This window comes from Scomber japonicus, chromosome 5, assembly GCF_027409825.1.
Source record: "Scomber japonicus isolate fScoJap1 chromosome 5, fScoJap1.pri, whole genome shotgun sequence".
In the NCBI taxonomy this organism is placed as follows: Eukaryota; Metazoa; Chordata; class Actinopteri; order Scombriformes; family Scombridae; genus Scomber; species Scomber japonicus.
Window position 1 is genome coordinate 11,453,368 of NC_070582.1, and position 18,289 is coordinate 11,471,656.

Below are 18,289 nucleotides of genomic sequence, written 5' to 3' on the forward strand. Positions count from 1 at the left end.
TAAGATAATCCACTGCTCTGGTTTCACTTAACGACTATAGCCATCATTTAACATTATTATATCACCCCAAATTAAAGTTTTCTGACAGAACCTACAGCCACTTAAATACTCTTTTTTGATTGGCTGGCAGCCACTTATAATTTAAACCATTAAACCTGCTGGTGACCATGGCAACGACAGAATGGTTAAATAAATGTGTTGAACCAGGGATCACACCTTTAGGTGGGCTCAGCTCCTAATGACAATTTAACATGTTGTAACCTGCAAGTGTTCAAACCCCCTGATAAATGACTCATTTCACTGGATAACGTAAATTACAAGAAATACAAGAATTATTAATACATAGAGTGGTCTACTATACCTAGTGTATAATAATAATGGTTCAGAATAATTAATCACACATTTCTAGAGAGAGTTAATGAATCCTGAAGGAAAGATTGTATAATAATGACAGAACTATCCAAAGTACATTAAACCTGTTACTAAAACCATTTGAATGTTTAGGGGGGAAAATAACGATAACTTGAGCACCCCTCAAAAGGGTCTAAGTCTCACTTAGAAATAGAGGGACGATATGAGGAAATCTTTTTTTTTTTCTTTTTTTTTTTACATATCTTGTGTTAAGTAATGCTCAAATGTCTTAATTTAGCGTTAATGAAATCCACAGGGGTAAGTTTGTTCATTTCTCCTAGGTTGCCTAAACTGTATGTTGACTAGAGAGTATCCCCCCCCCCCTCACAGGCTCAAACTATTGGCTTGTGGTGTGTGTCAGTGGAGCCACTCCCCTCATGGACCTCCCCATGTGGCTGAGTGATGCAGCAATCAGCGGTCAGTGCGCGCAGGAGGGCAGCGTGGCGACTTATCCTGGTGCGTCACCGAGGAGCAGCTGAAGAGGAGCAGACCTGGGAGAGAGGAGGGCGTCGGAAGGGTCCTGGCTCGGAGATACCTCGTTATTAGATGAGGACCAAAAGCCACGGCTTGGAAAAACACTAGCGACTCAACATGCAGCGAATAACGGGAAGAACTGGAGATGATAGTTTAATAGAGATGAGCCCGACAGAGTCTTATAATGGTGAGTAGCTATGTACCAAAAGCCGGAGCTTGTCCTCAGATTTATTTATATTCAATATTGAGAGACAGGCCTGGTTGGAAAATCAGCTAAGACCCAGTGAGCTACAGCCTTGAGAAGAGCTTTAATAGTTGGCTTAACTTTTTAAGGAATAGAACCATATATAATCTAATAAAACAGTCTTTTTAAGTAATGTTAATCTACAGGAATATAAAGTGCATACACACAAACAGAAACATTATTGCAATCATAAATCATTTCCAAATGGCACACATTTATTTATGGCATTGGTAGGCCTATATGTTGGTATTCCCCCCTGGAACAGCTGTGCCAGTAACATATAGTCCACCAACTTCACATTACTTATACACTTAAGACATTTAAAAATACCTTTAGATAATGTTTGCTTAACTATAGTTAAAAATGTTTTAATCTTTCACCTTTCACCTTTCCCCTTTGAACCAGTTTATAGTGTGACTTTCTTTTCATGGAAATAACAGTGACTTATTATCCCAGCCAGTGTCTGACAGCTGGCCTGCTTACTGGAAACTCCCTGTCACTAACAGGCGGCAGACCACTACATGCCCCAAAAATCCAACGTTGGGTCTGACTAAATGGGAACTTTGAGCAAACACTTAGAGGGAAGACTGTGTTTTTAGCCATTTATGGTGTTGCTTGAGTTGAGGATGAATTACAGTGGATGCTCTCTAGCAACCCATATCAGTGCAAATCAATGTAAAAGTGGTCATGTTTCAGCTGCAGCATAGATAAAATTATATTATCGCAGTACACCAGAGACTAAAGAGTGAGTAATCGACTGCAGGATCGTGAACTATAGTTACGGTTACCTTGGTGTTCTGTGTTTATGGTATGTTGACATAACAGTGTATGTTTTCCATAGGCCTACATCACACTCACGGCTTCACAACCGTAAATTGTAATAATCAAAATCTGACATGGAGGTGCATAGCATGTTAAAAGCTCTTAACTCACCCCACTCATCATAACTACATATCCTGTAGTCCTCCTGTATGAGTAACGTTTGCATATTTAATTCAATACCAGAAAATTTGCTACATTTTACGAGACAGACATTATTTCCAGACAGAACTTACAAAAACATACAATCTAAATCTGAATGTGGCTAGCTGAAGCTCTAACTTGTGTGCCCTATATTTAAATCAAGATTCAAACTACACTGATCATACTGTAGGTACAGATTTGCAGAGTACTTGCTGTTGTGGTTTGACGCAGATGTAGATCAGCTTGGATTATCTCTCTTGTACTGTCTAGATATGCATGTAAAAGCATATAACAGCAGGTGTGTTTGTCATTTCCTCATCTGAGTACCTGGAACTTGTAAACGTGATAGATAACATCCTACCACAGGAAAACACCATCGAACTATGTGTGTATAATGTCACAGTTTGAAGTGAAGCTACTGAATCTGTGGTTACAAGCTTGCAACATGGTCACAAAATGACCTACAGCTACACTTATGAGTAGTTTAAGTGACTCAAATCTGTCACGTTTCTTTAAACTAACTGTATTCATATAGGTAATTTTTCCTTTTTATGATCAGTACAATTGAGTTGTGAAATAACTAGTATTAAACATACTCTGTGTACATCATAGGACACAAGGTTTGCTCCATTGAGTCTGTTGGGTGGCTGTGATATAAAAAAAAAAGTAGCAGGCTTGTGGTATTTCCACAGTGATCAGCTGCTCTCTGTTGAACAAAGCCTTGACTGTGGAGGGCTGGAGGCTGCTTAGTTAGGTGGGAAAAGACTCAGAGTGCTGCATTACTGCATTCAACCATGCAGAAATATGCTCAGCTGTTCAGAGGATTTCTCAAATGTTGTGAAAGATAGATATATTTCGAAAAACAATTACAGAAGTCAAAATCAAAGTGTCTTATGTTATTACAGAGTTTTAAGGAAGGTTAAACAAAAAGTTGATTGTTAAAGGCCTTAAGTCCAAATCTACTATTTACGATACTGAGCAGTAAGGATTTTTTCAGGGGTCACTACTGATGTCTTTAAACTTCCACACGCTGCCTTAACTCAAAAGATACAGTAAGCATGCTGCTTAAATGACAACAGCAAACTTTATTTTCATTTTTTTCATATAAATAAATACTTTATTGTTTTACATAGTCACTGTGAGTAAGTAAAACTCAAGTTAAGTGAAAAAGTCAGACAAAATAAAAAAAGATAAAATAGCTACATCACAAATGGCGCTGTATTCAATCTCTGGAGTGAAGCTTTTACCATAAATATCATTCATATTTGTTTTGAAACTCACCAACTTATACTTGTGTGCAGTGGCATGTAATACAAAGGCAGGGAGGGAGTTCACATATTACAAGGTTTCACTGCTTGTTTCAGGTCAGTGTAAGCACATTTTTCGTGTTGAGTCCAGACTAAATATAGCCTCAGAGAGACCATCAATTAAGGACTGTAGCATTTCTATTTAAAAACACAGACACAGAGCCGAAACCAGCTTTTGCTTTATTTTTTTAAGTGACCTGGATGCCAGCTGTACTTTGTCTTGCTTTTCCGTCTGCCCTGCCTTTTTATTTATGTAAATCCTTTTCTGAGAATGGAAGGTTGTAATTACATGTGACGTGCAGTGAAGGGCAGGTGAAAGGAGAACTTCAACGTAGTTAAAGCCATGATTTCATCACGTAGTCAACTCTGACTTTCATACTGACTACGGTGGGGGCTGGGGAGGGGGGTTACCAGACTTCAGTCTTATTTCTCTGTGTCACTCCTGTAGCACAGCTTAGAAACACGGCATCTATGAACTCGTGCTGCCTGGCCTGTGTGAGCACTGCCACAAAATGCTGTACAAATATAGACCACAACATTGGCCGTCTGTCAGTGCTCCTCTCTTTAGCGTCGGCAGCTGTTCATAGGCCTGAAACTTCACCTCGCCGTCACCAACCTGCCTGTTTGAGATTGTCTATGCCACTTGTCATTCTTGTTTTACTTAGGGTAAATGAAATATTGGTATAATTAACACTGGTGATATTATTTTTAATGTGTCGTCTTTATGTTAATGTCTTTCAGATGATGTAAACGGCTACCACCAAAATGACTCATATAGTGGAGAGTCGTTCCAGCAGGGACCGTCAATGGTAAACACCAAACTCACCTCACGTTCACATACACACAGCGGCCTCGTACAGACATTTCTCCAACACAACTTTAGAGTTTAATTTGATATAAAATCTGAATATAAATTTCATTTCAAATTTATTCATTATTTATGGTTGCATGTGCCTCAGAATAGTTTGATTTGAATGTATACCAGCTATGTCCCACTTCCTGAGAAAGATGTGTAAACAATCTGTGCTCAAGTGTTTTATTTTTTCCCTCCAGCTAACCTTCTGTAAACATGGCAGTTTCCAAGCAAAATCCACCTTTCCTTCCTTCCTTATTTATTTTTTAGGGTCTTAACAGTTGAGATCACATATTTTTTCTTATCCAGTCATGACAGTTTACAAGCTACAGATGTCACAAGAGACTGAGTTAACCCTAATAGTCGTGTCTCTTTTCTCCCTTTCCACGCTGTGTTTAAAGTCTCTTTTAACGCCTGATGTGTGTGTAGAGACCTGTGAGTCTCTCAACGGCAGCATGGCCTCCCTGACTGCCTCTGACCACAGCGACAGTCCGCAGTATGAGGCTCAGACCTTAGAGCGAATCAGTACTTTGACTGGGGTAAGGCACCAGTCGAGGACACAGATGAATGCTGCTGTGTCTGTGTCTGCGTGTTTGTGCCGTCTCGTATCTTAATGCTCAAACTTTTAACTGAGCAAGACGTTGACTGTGACTGACTTATAACATGTAGTGCTTTTCTGGGTGTTTTCTTGTATGTTTTTAGACATACAATAATCTGTAAGGATGTATAAAATATAATAATTGATGAGTGTTTTATCATGGTTTGTATTGATGTTTGACTCTTTACAAATCTGTAAGGTTGCTGCCGTAGTTTTAGTTACAAAGTTGCATTAAAATTCAAAATTTTAAGCTTACCCTCACTGTCCACTCGGTTCCCTTTCTCCACAGCTCTGGAGAAAGCGGGCACTTTTCCTGATGTTTCGTGCGAGGGTATGGCATGGTAAAACAGACTTGTGATGTGATGCAACTTTATGCATATGTCTGCCTGCCTGCCAGCCTTTTATTTCTTTCTTCTTTGTTTTTTTTTTGTTAAAGAAATGTCTGTCCTGTGTTGAGTTTGTCTGTCAACATTAGACAGTCAGAAAGTATAGCTTGAACTACTTGAGCTGAAATCAATACACATTTCTTAGTGGCTTAATGGGCTGATGGTAGCTTCGGGAGAACATGTTGCTGTAAGGCATTTCGTAATGGAAACACACCCGCATGAGCATCATGAGAGATCATTAAAATTGGAAAAGGCCCTTTTCACTTGCTTTGTTCTCACCTGCGATAACCGTCTGCTTCACTGAAGAAAAATAAAAAGCCTGGTGTTAGAGCATAATTAGAAAGTGCACACACACACTTCTGCTGTAGAAAGTACTTGTCGTTTGCCTGGCTGTTTGTGTTTGTTTGTGTATTTGTGTGTGTTTGTGTGTGTGTGTGTGTGTGTGCGGGTGTGTGTGGTTGTACACAAGTGCATTCATGTATGTGTGTGTACTTTTAGTATATGCAATCCTACCCTGCCCAGTGCTTATGATAGGACTGAACTGCTGTGGCTAACCAGAGACTTTACTGTGCTCTTCTTCTTTGGAAATCTGGTCTAAGCAGTCTGTAACTGACTTTTCTGAAACGTGGAATAATTTTGCAACATCTCTATAACAACAGCTTTTGAAATAAGCTTTTCTAATGATCTGGCTCCTTCCACCTAAAGGCGGTGATTGAACCGAGTGGAAGATCACATTGAAGAACTTTAGAGAGGTGGCAAAGGGGCAACTTTGGTTTGAGAAGTGAGGGGACACAATAAAATGGGAGACCTGGGGGTTCTCCTCCAGAAAAATACATTTCTACACACATTTAGAGACCACAGTAAGCAATACAAAATCTGGGAAATAATGAAGTTGGTCATCATGCCCTCCCTGTCTTCCACAGGGAGGGCATGATCTCTGATATGAAAACAATTTACATGAAAAGATGTAGAAGAACATGGTAGACCAATGCTGATGGGAAAGCTGGAGCCATGTTGATATCATGTTAGTTTTATTATTATTATTATTATTATTATTATTATTATTATTATTAGTGTACTTTATTTTTCATTAAACCGTGTCCACTTATCATGTTCACTCCTCCCTTTCATTATCAACAAACCAAAATCACTGAAGCATTTATATAGCACATATAATCTGTGTGCAACTCAGGCTAGGTTAAAAGAAAAATGATGCTGTTTTACAACCAACCATTTCAAATCGCTATTTCTCCCCTTTGGAAGTATGTGATGGGCTGGCACCAGCCAGTGTTGGTATAGTAACAGAGTTACTTAACAAGAGTGTGTCAATGTTGGCTAAGTCAACGTTAGCCGAGGATCAACAGGTCTAGACAGAAAATATGATTATCCCGGACTAGATTATGAAATAGTCTTCTAATCTCTTATTTCCTTTATGTCTTGTTATCACATCTCCAATGAAAGACATTACATTTAAATGCTGCTGTTGGTATTTCATTTTTATGAACTGATGCTTGTTCATTCAGTGAACCCATCTGCGTCCACAGACCAGACACATAAATGCTGTCTGTGTCCGCTATCCTCCATGGGTTTTTTTTTTGTGTGAGTAAAACAGGGTTTTACAATGCATCTCAATTCACTTCTGGCCAAACAGTAGCGTGTTAAACATGATTTTTGCACTTTTGCACTTGAAAGTGTGATTTTGAGGTAGGGGGGGTGGGGTGTCTTCTGCATCACCAGTGGAAATTACGTCCCAGCAGATACTCATCAATACATTTTCTCTGTTTTCGAGAACGGGAAGAAAAGCTTATTGTGTATGTGTGTGCGTGTGTGTGTGTGTGTGTGTTGTATGTACATATGTTTGATATAGGTTGTTCTGAACTCTTCGTCCAAAAAAAGAAATGCTTTGAAAGTAATATTTTAGAAAGCCCCTCCCTGAAACTAGTAGCCACCATGATCTACATTTACCCTCCTTTATTAAGATGAAAGACATGCAAAACACCCAGTAGTTAGGGTTAGTGGTAAATGTATAGAAGGCTGCCAGCTTCACTGAGCAGAGGCCGGTCCCAGCGAATGCACTGATTCCATACAGCTGATCTGTAATTACCGCAAATTATAGAGTTTCTTCTGTAGCGACATCCCAGTTACAGTAAGCTCCCACCCTGCCTGATCAACAGGGTCTAATCTAGTGTGGGAGGTAATGCACAGCTATAATTACAATGTATGAATAATTTTGGATAAGAAAACCGTGAAACAGTTAAACATGTTGATATGAAGTAGTAGAAAGTTAGTACAGTAGGAACCAGCTGTAGCACTTACATCACTGACTTTGTAACTGGCATTAAGAGTATTCCAGTTGCACTTTGGAGAGTTTATGTTATCAGTTTTGGTTTTCTGAGGCTCACCTTCATCAGTCCATATCAGTTGTCTCAGAGCAGATAACTTTGTTCAGCCAGCTGGTTTTTCAGCTGACTCACTTTTACTGGTTATCTGAAATATTATGTAAATAAATGTCTAAGCAACAGTGGTTCTCAAACTTTTTACATCAAGGACTCCTAAACTGACACAATTAGATCACAGACACAAGATTTTTTCCCAGCTTTTCTCATTTTTTTTAACTTTTAGATGTTTTATTACAGAAAGTGTATAAAACAACATAGTCATACACTCTGTCATCGTGCTACTTAAGGATGAAATTATAGTGAAAATAAATGATTCCTTCTCAAGGACCCCTGGAGGTCTCTGGACCAAACTTTGAGAACCACTGTTTTAGATACTGCTGCAGGCCTTGATACTCCTGATGGAGACTGCTGTACACTATACTGACATCACCCCCCCCCCCCCCTCCCTTTTTCTGATGTTGTGCTCCTATTACATTAGCTAGCAAGCTGGCAGCTATGCTACCAGTGAGCTGATGTCATCATTAGGAGTCTCCTTGTCCACTCTCCTTCTGCCTCTCTCCCTCTCTCTTTTCTGGATTTCTGAGCGAGTGGGGACTTGTCCTGGTTAGTGAGTGAACTGGATGGAGTACGTCTGGCCGGCAGATCAGGGGAGAGAGAGTGAGAGAGAGGCTGGGCTTTCAGGGTTGGACATATTCCCTGGAGAAAGTCAATTTTGCTCTGTGAGGCAGCCGGCCTTTCCGCTGATGCATCATAACCATAAAGGGAGTGGGCCATGGAGGTAAAGTGCTCTTCCTCTCCTCCCTACCCACAGGACAGGATAAACTGGGTCAAAACTAGAGCACAGTAGCCATAGATGTGGCAGAGTTGTTGTTAGTGTTGTGTTAAATATCTGAATTGTCTGCAGTCTTATGTAGGTAGCCTGTACTGATGTGTAATGATGACAGAGTTACGTGGTATGAGGTTATTTTTAGCTTTCTGAACAGCTGAAGCAGCACTGACTGTAAGCAACCATACCTTGCTTTCCTCCCTTGAAGCATTCCTGTGCAGTTTATTCCCCTTAAGCCCTGAAGCTGCAGAGGAGACAGCCACTGCAGGACTAGCATTAGCTGCTACTCATACCTGACATTCTGTAGATGCCAGTACAGGTGGTTTCAGCCTCGATGGATTCCAGGATTTACAGAAAAGCGTAGACGAAGACAGCATGGGTTTACCTGAGTATGACTGCTGGATCTCCCTGTTCTGTAGAGAGTGGTATTTATGAATTTGCAGTCCTCTCCATATATTCCTTGCCTTGCTGTTATTAAACCTGAGATTTTTTGATGCCATGAAGCATTTACAGGTTCCTGGATATCTTCCTGGATGTTACTCTGTGATACAACATAGATTTTTTTTAGCCTATTCGCATCCTGTCCAATGAAACCAGTAGAGGGGACATGAGCAGCATGAAACCTCTGAGTCATAATAGATATGCTGCATTTGGCATGCTGTTTGTGTGAGTGAAACCATGATAATCAGTTTTGTTTGTTGTTGTAGAAAAACAGTCAGGTGTGGTGTGTTGTTTTTTGGGTTTTTCCTGTTAGCCACTGACACATCCGTTTGATAGTCTGGTCTGCTGTGTTGAATGCATCCCAAGACTTGCTGAGCTGATATTATACATATGTATGTTTTAAACATTGTGACCTGTGTTTTATCTTGTTATAGATTGACAAGCAACAACAAAGTAAAGACTCTGTGTTCTTCCGTGATGGAAAGCGCAGGGTGGATTTTGTCCTGTCCTACGTTGACGACAAAGATGGTGAGAGGAAACAGGTAAGAAGTGACTTCTTGGTACTGTACATATACGTTGTATATTCAAACAGATGGTTGTAATAACTTCTGGATTGGTTAACTGTTGTTTTAGTTGTGTTTCCATCACAGCAAAGTGATTCTGAATAATATTAATTCAGGCCAGAACTAAATATGGTGAAATCCTGAAATATCACACAATAGAACAGATAGTGTTATTTCCACTCTCTGGTTGCTTCTTGCTGTACATAGTAACAGCTGGTTCTTACAGGATATCCTCAGAGTTCACAGTATGAGTCAGTGGCATACCCTAAATGCCACAACACTGATAACGTTAAATAAACTGCTGTTCTCAGCTCATATCAGTAATCCCCTCAAGGAATTTTCTGATAAGGTCACTTCTTCACCAAGATCCACACACAGCCCTGTTTTCTTAGTTAAATCAACTGTGTTTGCATACTGTTGTTGGTCAGATGTCTTTTTCTGGCAAGTCTGTATCAGCCGTTGACTGCTGAAAGGCTTCTGCTGTTTGATACAAGGCTGTTAGTTTTCATATCTGGGTGTTACCACACTTCAAGCAAGTAAGGTCCTTTGTCTCACTACCTACCGTCTCATCGGTTAATCAACAGTCTAATCTGTGACCACCAGGAATTTACTCCTTTTTATTCCCACTGTATGAGGAAGGGCAAACTTGAGGCCAGTTCCTGTGTATTATTCATGTGTTGTAAAATGGGGCTGTAAATTTCAGCTCTAACAAGTGGGGTTTAAATTTTGGTTTGCTTGTCAATTTCCACTGCTGTGATATTAGCAACGCTACATGCTTATTTGTGAAAACATGAAACTTAAGTCTAAGTGCAATATGCTAACTTACTGTTTGTCATATCACATGTCCACAGTAACTTTCACTACCTATTTTTGTACTACTATGATTGTTATTATACAATCTATTGAGCTAACTGACCCCGCCTTGTCCACACTGGTTAATACAGCCATGTTTAGTTGTTTCGTACCACTTCTGCTACTGCTGCACTGGCTGTGGTTGCATTTCCACTTTTTGATATTTTGATGTTTCACCTCACGTTGACTTGATAACATTAGTTATTATTGGATTTACTTCATATTTTAATTGAACTTTAGCACATTTGTAGGTTTCAATCTGATTTGAATTAGATCATCACATTTAATTTCACATTTCTATACATTATGCCAGTACAGTTTGTGGGTACAAACTATGGAGACATAATAAATATTACTGTCATTGTTGTATATTGTTGTGGCAGTAAAGGCCTTAAACTGAAATGACACAGATTAAAACATTGTTGTTTTTCCTCTAAAGGAGAGGAGGAAGGTGTATGAAGCCAATCTGGAAAATGTTGGCCTGGAGCTGGAGACGGAAGATAAATCAGTAAGAGCCACTGATTACTGATCTAATTATGTGTACCCAAATCCATGTGTGTATGTTTGTCATATTCTTGATGTTGTTTTTTACTTGTTTTTACAAAGACAAAAAGACAGAAAGGTTTTGTGCTTTAACTATGAATCAGTACAAAACGTGTTTTGAAAGACAGAAAAGCAAACATTGTACCTTATGCTTTTTAGTCAACAAACCATTTACTTGTTCATTACTGAATTAGTTTGTCATCAGTAGCCCTGCACTCATGATGCTGTAACATTTTGCTCACTGTAATAATCAACAGGAGTCAGAAGATGGAAGAACGTATTTTGTTAAGGTCCATGCTCCGTGGGAAGTGTTGGCCACCTACGCACAAGTCCTAAAGATCAAGGTCCCGTTCAAGGTCAACGACATCACAAACCACAAGGAGATGCCAATGAACTGGCTTTCCACTCCCTTTCGTCTGCCGGAGCACATCATGCAGCCTGAGCCGGACTTCTTCACGGCTCCCTTCAACAAGAGCAAGTCTGACTTCTTCCTTATCGACGACAAAAACACTTTCTTCCCCCCTTCGACTCGCAACAGGATAGTAAGGATGCTTTGACCATGACTTTCTTTTCTTTCTTTTTTAAATTGGTTTTTATATGTAAATATACAATGGACAAAAATTTGTCATAAAAGTAAAACAAATGCAGTGCAATCATCTTAACCATTTTTTGAGAATATTTTAAAATTATTTTTTCAACATTGACCATAAATTTATTTTGTTTGTGACCCTTAAATTATAAAAATGTTCTCGATATTCAGCTCAAAACAGAATTGGTTATGAATACAGTATGCTGTCGTAGTTTTATGTGCACATTTTTGGAACATTTTTGAATATTGAGTGAAATTTAGCAGGTTATGTCTGTTGTGAAAAAACTAATTTACTTTATCTTAAAACTGTTACTCTACAAGGCAACTTTGTTATTGTATTTTTGGAATAACAATAAAACAGTATGTTCCTCTTTTTCTCTCTGTGTCAAGGTCTACTATATCCTGGCCCGATGTTCATACGTAAATGAACAATGTAGAGATAAAGACAAGAAGGGAATCAAGAGGTTACTCAACAATGGCACCTACACTGCTGCCTTCCCGCTGCACGATGTGAGCCTCTTTTTTGGAGAACTGTTGGCTTTTTTTTTTTTTTTTAATTTTCATTGGAAGAAGTAAAGGAATGTTCACGTATTGCTTTCCAACAGTAACATCCTGTTTGGGGCAGTGTTTACACAACACATAAACAATAACTGTGTCTTCTGCGTGTGTGCAGTCTAGATATTGGAAAAGATCGAAGGATCCTAACTGCGAAAGTGAAAGGTTCAGTCTCTACAAACACTGGGCCAGATTCTTTTGTTTCTTCAAAGAGCAGCCGCTCAACCTTATAAGGTAACGCTGTAGAGCAAAATCCTCATATGTTCTGTTTTTTACATCAGTCTGGTAAACAAACATACAACATGAATTGTGTTTTTTGCCTCAACAGGAAGTATTATGGGGAGAAGATTGGTATTTATTTTGCGTGGCTGGGGTTCTACACTGAGATGCTGCTGTTTGCTGCAATCGTAGGAACACTTTGTTTCGTCTACGGAGTCTTTACCTACGATGACAATCAGTGGAGGTGAGTTTTAAAAAGAATACGTGGGTAGTTACTTTTGTAGTTCTTTCAGATGTCATTGTTTCAATAGTTGCTTTCTATTATTTATGTTATTGTTATGTTTATTTAAAAAAAACCTTATTTCCCTTCAGTAAAGAAATATGTGATGCGAACATTGGAGGCAATATTATCATGTGTCCGCTGTGTGACAAGAAATGTAGCTACTGGAAACTCAACTCGACATGCAACTCCTCATGGGTGAGATATCCTGGCTTTGTTTTTGTTTATGATTCATGTTCTACTGACGATATGTGATTTATTTAAAAGGTGATTGTGACTCAAGCTCAACAATCAGTTATCTCACTAATTCATAAACATGTTCTTCTTTCAGCAATCACATCTATTTGACAATGTGGGAACAGTGTTTTTTGCCATATTCATGGGGATTTGGGGTGAGTGTTTTTTCCCCCCAGTGCACCACCTAGTGGCAGCTATTGAACTCATATTCATCAATTAAAGTCTCTCTCACTCTGAATGTAACTGGTGAACCAAATTACAAAAAAAAATTCTTTGTAACCCTAGCCATGTAAATATGTGTGGTTTTATTTGTTGATGCTTTAAGAGCCAATGCGTCTGCCGTGCCAAGCTTTTTCTAAAAGTCATAAAAACAGATTCAATAAAACTGAACAATGTTATTATTTTGTCATATTACTTCTGGTGTGACGGCTCATGTGCTCTGCAGTGACGCTGTTCCTGGAGTTTTGGAAGAGGCGGCAGGCCCGTCTCGAGTACGAGTGGGATCTGTTTGACTTTGAGGAGGAGCAGCAACAACTCCAGCTTCGACCAGAGTATGAGACCAAGTGCACCAACCGCAAGATGAACCGCATCACTCAGGTGCTCTCATGAAATATCAGCTTCATCTATGATACTGTTCTGATATACAGCTTTAAGTTTATGCAGCTTCCACAAGGCTTTAACCAGCAGAACTGATGTTTGGTAGGACTTTGAATGATTACAGATTATAGTATCACTTGTATTTATTGGGTACACGTTCTACACACTTAGCTGGTTCGAGTCATTCATTAGTCCACTTACAGGACTAAATAGCTGGTTTGTCTGTGATTAAGAACAGTCTGCCTCAGTTAAATAAACCAGACCTACTGTGGTTTCAGAAAATGAGGAATAGGTAGTGTAAAATAAATAGAAACGGGGTGCTATAATTTGTCTTGACCACATCCCACCCATCTGTAGGAACTGGAGTTGGTTCTTGACAGGACTCCTACAGATCTAATGGGGAAATTGTTTCTGTGCTGGGCCACCGTGGTACTCTGGGTAAGGGTGGCACTGAACGAGGAATGCCAATTTGGTGTGGTAGAGCTTTGGGTGTGGTGAAGTCATGTCTGAATAACAGACATTTCTGGAAAGACTCAGAGGCACGAGTTTCCTTCTCCACTGAATTTTGTGTGTCTGGTAGATCAATATCTTTCAAAGACATTTAAAAAAAAAAAATCATACCTTCACCAGGAGAGTGCTAGCTGAAAGAATTGGACCCAGACTGAAAAGACTATACACATAAATAGCTATGATATAAATAATAATATCAAATAGCTCTGCTTCACATCTGAAGCTAGTGGTAATTAAAGGAAGCTTGCCTTGTAGAGTTTTCTTTTCAGAATATAACAATGGGTGACTGACTCTTGTGCCCATGCTTTGCTTACTTATGATGTAGGAAATGGAGCCTTACTTACCCATAACAAGCAAGTGTGCACGCACATGTCTGTCTGGAGCCACCGTCCTGTTCTGGGTGAGCATAGTATCTTTGTTTTTATTTTGAATAGGCTAAATTGTGGTAGTCTTCTATCTGTTCCTCCACTGTCTGACTTTTGTCACACCATATATCATAACCACTAATATCATCTGATCAGAATTAATTACTGTTGTATACCATTGTTTGTAATGCACGTTAGTGAATGTAATGGGACGAGACATGTGGCCATGTGTGCATGCTTCAAGCTTGATAGGTACTTCTACCATGTGTGTTGGCTATAATTCAGTTTGCTTTGTCCATAAATCTGTCTGTGTTCCGTTGTTTGCACTTACTACATAATTAGTGTGTTGTTTGTACTGTACTTTGGTCTTGTGATGATCCGTGAACTGTGTAGATGTCTTTCATGTTGTCACTGTTGTCTCTGTCCTGAAGATCTCATTGATCATTGCCTGCATCATGGGAGTGATAGCATATCGTCTGGCCGTATATGCAGCCTTCGCCAGCATCATGAAGGACAGTCCCACCTCCAATCTGCATGTGGTTGGTCCCTACATCACTCCACAGCTGGCCACCTCTGTCACCGCCTCCTGCATCAACTTTGTCATCATCATGATCCTCAACCTCATGTATGAAAGAGTGGCTGTTTGGATCACTGACATGGGTGAGCACCAGAGCGAGAGAGGGTGTATCCCAGATTATTTAATATCTGTGTCTTTGTTTCCACGCATCAGTCACTGATGTTGTCAAAGTGTTTTTGGTTTATGTATTTAAAATGTTTCTCACCTTTCACTGTGTGACAGAAATTCCAAAGACCCATCTGGAGTACGAGAACAAACTGACAGTGAAGATGTTCCTCTTCCAATTTGTCAACTATTACTCGTCCTGCTTCTATGTGGCCTTTTTTAAGGGCAAGTTTGTCGGCTATCCTGGAGATTACGCTTATATGTTTGGCAAGTGGAGCAACCTGAGGAATGAAGAGGTACCAGATATTACAGCATTACTTTTTCTAAGATTAATGCTGGTAATTCAGCTTGAGCTTGAATTTGAGTTCATGTTTGTGTCCCTCTCTCTCAACCTGTGTGCATTCAGTGTGACCCCGGTGGCTGTTTGATTGAGTTGACCACCCAGCTGGTAATTGTGATGACTGGTAAACAGGTGTGGGGCAACATCCAAGAGGCTCTGGTCCCGTGAGTACTCCAACTGAACCAGTCATCCAAAACACATTTCATCTGCATACAGAATACTGAAGGCACAAAGGGGTTAAATTCATACTCTTAAAGAGCTTTGCAGCTGAATCACATAACTCATAACTATATTAATTGTGGCTGCAGTCTTGTTTAATTCTTTGTAGATTTTTATTGTTAAAGACAGTTAGTCAGCAGTTATTATCTAAACACAAAATCTACAAGACTATGATATCAAGTCATCAGTGGCTGCGTAACCAGTTTTCAATAAAAATTGAAACAGAAATTGACCTTCTATCCATTTCAAGTTCTATGTTTAGAAACACAGTCATCTCATGACAGTCATTGTTCACAGGAAAAGCCATTATTATTTCTGTCAGAGGTTATGCTGTGTAGCCTAAAGCTCTCTGTTGCCCCCCTGTGTCCTTCAGGTGGTTGATGAACTGGTGGGGCAGCAGGAAGTCACGAAGCCATCCAGAGAGTCTGTACAGCCGCTGGGAGCAAGACCATGACCTGCAGAGCTTTGGACAGCTGGGTCTCTTCTACGAGTACCTGGAAATGGGTAAACATCCAGTACAATCCATTACATACAGGTGTAGAGTTTCAAAGAATGATGTTTATAGACAGACTATAAAGCCAGGCTGTGAAGACCATCTTGGTCCAATTTCAGTCCAGATAGATAGATACAGTGTCCTCTGAGATCCTGCAGATGGTGCTGTTTCTATACTGCTGTCCCTCTCTAACTTCCCTCATCTCATTGTCCCAGTGATCCAGTTTGGTTTCATCACGCTGTTTGTTGCCTCCTTTCCTCTGGCACCCCTGCTGGCACTTTTCAACAACATCATCGAGGTCAGAGTGGACGCCTGGAAGCTCACCACTCAGTTCAGACGTCCTGTGGCAGCCAAGGCCCACAGCATCGGGGCCTGGCAAGAAATCCTCAATGGGATGGCCGTCCTCTCTGTTGTTACGAATGTGAGTGATGTTCTTTTGCAGCATTGGATTGGTTTTTATCTGTTTTGTGTTTTTGTCCTCTTTCCAGATGTGCATCTTGCTCTCTGACAGTTTCTTTTCCTGCTTTCCAGGCATTCATTGTGGCCTTCACCTCTGATATGATTCCTCGACTTGTGTACATGTATGCCTACCACGGTGAACTGAATATGAAAGGCTACATAAACAACAGCTTGTCTGTTTTCAATATCTCAGAGTTCAAAGTAGACAACAGGCCCGAGGATGGGGAGAACCCCGCATGGTTCAACAGCTCCATCACCAATTGCAGGTGTGTGTACTTGCAAGGCTCATTTGTGTGTGTGTGTGTGTGTGTGTGTGTGTGTGTGTGTGTGTGAAAACATCAGTAAGCCACACAGACCCTGTTTACACCTGGCATTAACGTGCGTCTTGGGTGGTCCGATCACAAGTGGACAGCCGAGACACATTGCCATTCACACCTGTCTCTTTTATGCCCGAGTCACTTCTGCTATAAGGTCAACCGGCCTCTCTCACAGTTACAGTATTACATCAGACAAGCACTAAATTTGTTTGTTTGTTTGTTGGGGGATTTGTTGACAATAACAAAAATGTACATTCATTCATTTAACTTGGTTTTTCTCTTAAGAATTTGATTGTCGTAAAGCCTTTTTGGTACAGCTTTGCTGACCATTTAATGCAGCTGCTTCATCACCCTTTTAATTTAAATGACTTATGGTTAATACTGAATGTTATCATTTTGATTTCACTTATAGATTTTTTGTTGTCTGCACCATGTTAGAGTAACTAGTATTTCCTTCACCTTTGCACAGTTGACTGAAGAATGCTAATTAACCATCTTGACTCTTGAATCTGACCTTCAATAAAAATCTGCTTTAAATTCAAGTCTCTGACAACTTCTTTCTTTGTAGGTATCGTGATTACCGCTACCCTCCTGGCCATGAGAAGCAGTACGCCCACACTATGCAGTTCTGGCACATATTGGCTGCCAAGCTGGCTTTCATCATCATCATGGAGGTAACGAGCCTCAGTGCTTCCACCGGCACCACCAACACTTACTGACCACTTGAACTGAGCCTTTTATTTCTTACCTTGGGCAGTAGTTGTGAATAGTGATCTCCTTTCTCCCACACACTTTTCATATTATGCAATACAAAGTCTGTGTGTTACTACTGCAGCTCTTACTGCTGCAAGCAAAACCAACCTGTTGACTTCTCTTCCTCCTACAGCACGTCGTGTTTCTGGTCAAGTTCTTTGTTGCCTGGATGATTCCCGATGTTCCCTCTGATGTGAGGGCTCGAGTAAAGAGAGAGCGTTACCTGGTCCAGGAGTATCTCCACAACTATGAAGTGGAGAAGCTGAAGATCCAACTCAGCCAAGTCGGCAGCAATGAGTGTAACTGCACGCCCATGATTTATCCGTCTATATCCAAAAATGAAATGGTGCCAGAGTGTCTCTAGCCCAGCGAGCTGCTGGTCAATCAGCCATGGTGATGTAAATTTCCCTGCTTGTGTATTATGATAGTGACTCACTTTGCTGTAGTTCCTGTTATCAATGCGATACACACACACACACACACACACACACACACACACACACACACACACCACACACACACCCCACACACACACACAAAAACAACTTTTATTAAGGAACTACAGGTTTCCTCAACTCTCAGCTATGCCTTGTCTACTAATCTGCTGACAGTGCAAGTGCACACAGGTGAAAGACCAAGTCTCCACGCATGCTGAAACACTTGAATTTAAACCTCTGTTTCATACTACTTTTCACTCTTTATTGTAATTGTTGTGCTGAGGATAATCAAAAGTTTCTTTAAGGAAGAAAAGAGGAAATTATATATAACACTGTGTCTAAGCCAGGCTACTCATCTGGTTTTATACATAACTATT

General features: G+C 40.1%; 1 protein-coding gene across 1 annotated transcript; it reads left to right on the forward strand.

Moving 5' to 3' along the window:
- Positions 1-964: 964 nt before the first annotated feature.
- On the forward strand, positions 965-17,839 carry ano5a (anoctamin 5a). The gene is made up of 20 exons (XM_053319689.1): positions 965-1,072; positions 4,141-4,208; positions 9,337-9,444; positions 10,757-10,825; positions 11,118-11,402; positions 11,840-11,959; positions 12,123-12,238; positions 12,333-12,467; positions 12,596-12,701; positions 12,835-12,895; positions 13,186-13,337; positions 14,173-14,247; positions 14,644-14,872; positions 15,012-15,190; positions 15,301-15,398; positions 15,827-15,957; positions 16,162-16,367; positions 16,478-16,671; positions 17,291-17,396; positions 17,609-17,839. The coding sequence occupies exons 1-20, from the start codon at positions 1,003-1,005 to the stop codon at positions 17,837-17,839; spliced, it is 2,739 nt and encodes a 912-aa protein (XP_053175664.1). The 5' UTR covers positions 965-1,002.
- Positions 17,840-18,289: the final 450 nt, after the last annotated feature.